The sequence below is a fragment of the Nicotiana sylvestris genome, chromosome 1 (genome assembly GCF_000393655.2).
Source record: "Nicotiana sylvestris chromosome 1, ASM39365v2, whole genome shotgun sequence".
Taxonomy (NCBI): Eukaryota; Viridiplantae; Streptophyta; class Magnoliopsida; order Solanales; family Solanaceae; genus Nicotiana; species Nicotiana sylvestris.
The window spans coordinates 152,372,423-152,374,358 of NC_091057.1; the positions used below are offsets into that span (position 1 = coordinate 152,372,423).

At 43.5% G+C, this 1,936-nt stretch overlaps 1 protein-coding gene across 1 annotated transcript; it reads left to right on the plus strand.

Annotated features, from left to right (window-relative positions):
- The first annotated feature begins 249 nt into the window (after nucleotides 1-249).
- Nucleotides 250-1,704, plus strand: LOC138876249 (uncharacterized). Its single transcript, XM_070155155.1, has 4 exons — nucleotides 250-483; nucleotides 610-702; nucleotides 1,054-1,227; nucleotides 1,414-1,704. The coding sequence occupies exons 1-4, from the start codon at nucleotides 250-252 to the stop codon at nucleotides 1,702-1,704; spliced, it is 792 nt and encodes a 263-aa protein (XP_070011256.1).
- Nucleotides 1,705-1,936: the final 232 nt, after the last annotated feature.

The following is a 1,936-nucleotide window of genomic DNA, read 5'->3' on the forward strand; positions in this document are numbered from 1 at the left end:
GTTGATTACCGGGATCTCAACCGGGCCAGTCGAAAAGATGACTTCCTCTTGCCAAACATACACATCATGATTGACAACTACGCTAAGCACGAGCTGCAGTCATTTGTTGATTGTTTTGCTGGATACCATTTGATATGGATCGACGAGGAGGACGCGGAGAAAACGCCTTTCATTACACCGTGGGGAATGTATTATTACAAGATGATGATGTTTGGGTTAAAGAATGCTGGGGCCACCTACATGAGGGCCATGACTACTATTTTCCATGACATGATACACAAGGAGATCGAGGTGTATGTAGACGATGTCATCATCAAATCTAAGAAAGCCATTGACCATAGGGAAGATATGAGGAAATTCTTCAACAGACTGAGAATGTACAATCTAAAACTGAATCCCGCCAAGTGTGCGTTCGGGGCCCCTGCTGGAAAGTTACTTAGGTTCATCGTAAGCCGCCGAGGAATAGAACTGGATCCATCAAAGGTTAAGGCCATTTAAGAATTGACACCGCCAAAGAACAAGAAAGAGGTTATGAGTTTCTTGGGGAGACTCAATTACATCAGTCGGTTCATAGATCAATCCACTATCATTTATGAGCCAATCTTTAAGATATTGAAGAAAGATGCTGCTGCTAAATGGACAGATGATTGTCAGAGAGCCTTCGACAGAATCAAGGATTACCTATCAACGCTGCCAGTTCTGGTTCCGCCCGAACCGGGTAGACCGCTATTGCTCTACCTTGCAGTATTGGATAGAGCATTCGGTTGTGTTCTAGGGAAACATGACGAAACAGGGAGAAAAGAGCAAGCCATTTATTACCTCAGCAAGAAGTTCACCCCGTATGAGGCTCAGTATTCTCTATTAGAGCGCACTTGTTGTGCTTTGACTTTGGTAGCTTAGAAGTTGAGGCATTATTTCTATGCCTATACCACTTATCTCATATCAAGAATGGATCCGCTGAAGTATATCTTCCAGAAGCCCATGCCCACTGGCAAGCTAGTCAAGTGGCAAATCCTGCTAAGTGAATTCAACATTGTCTACGTAACCCAGAAGGCAATCAAAGGACAAGCATTGGCAGATCATCTTGCTGAAAATCCCGTGGATGGAGAATACGAGCCTCTAAAGACATATTTTCTTGATGAAAAGATATCTTCCATAGGAGAAGATATTGCAGAATCCTATGACGGTTGGAGAATGTTTTTTGATGGAGCAGCAAATTTCAAAGGAGTTGGCATAGGAGCAGTCCTAGTATCGGAAATCGGCCAGCATTATCCGGTATCTGCCAAACTCAGGTTCTCGTGCACCAACAACATGGCCGAATACGAAGCCTGCATCTTAGGGCTCAAGCTGGCCATTGATATGAACATTCAAGAGTTACTAGTGATCGGAGATTCAGACTTGCTCATACATTAGGTCCGAGAAGAATGGGCAACCAAGAACACCAAGATACTCCCTTATCTGCACCATGTACGGGAGTTGAGGAAGAGATTCACAAAGACGGAATTCCAGCATGTTCCCAAAGTCCAGAATGAGTTTGCCGACGCATTGGCTACCTTATCATCTATGATTCAGCATCCAGATAAGAACTTCATAGATCCTATTCCGGTAAAAATTCATGATCGGCCAGCCTATTGCGCTCATGTCGAGGAAGAAGCAGACGAAAAACCGTGGTTCTATGACATCAAGGAGTATTTAACAATATGAGAGTATCCAGAACTTGCAAATGCTACTCAGAAGCGCACACTTCGGAGGTTATCTAACTACTTCTTTCAAAGCAGAGGAATCCTGTATATGAGAACTCTTGATTTAGGACTACTAAGGTGTGTCGACGCAAAGGAAGCATCTAAACTGTTAGAAGAGGTCCATGCAGGGACCTGAGGTCCACATATAAATGGTTTTGTCTTAGCAAAGAAGATACTCTGGGCAGGATATTTTT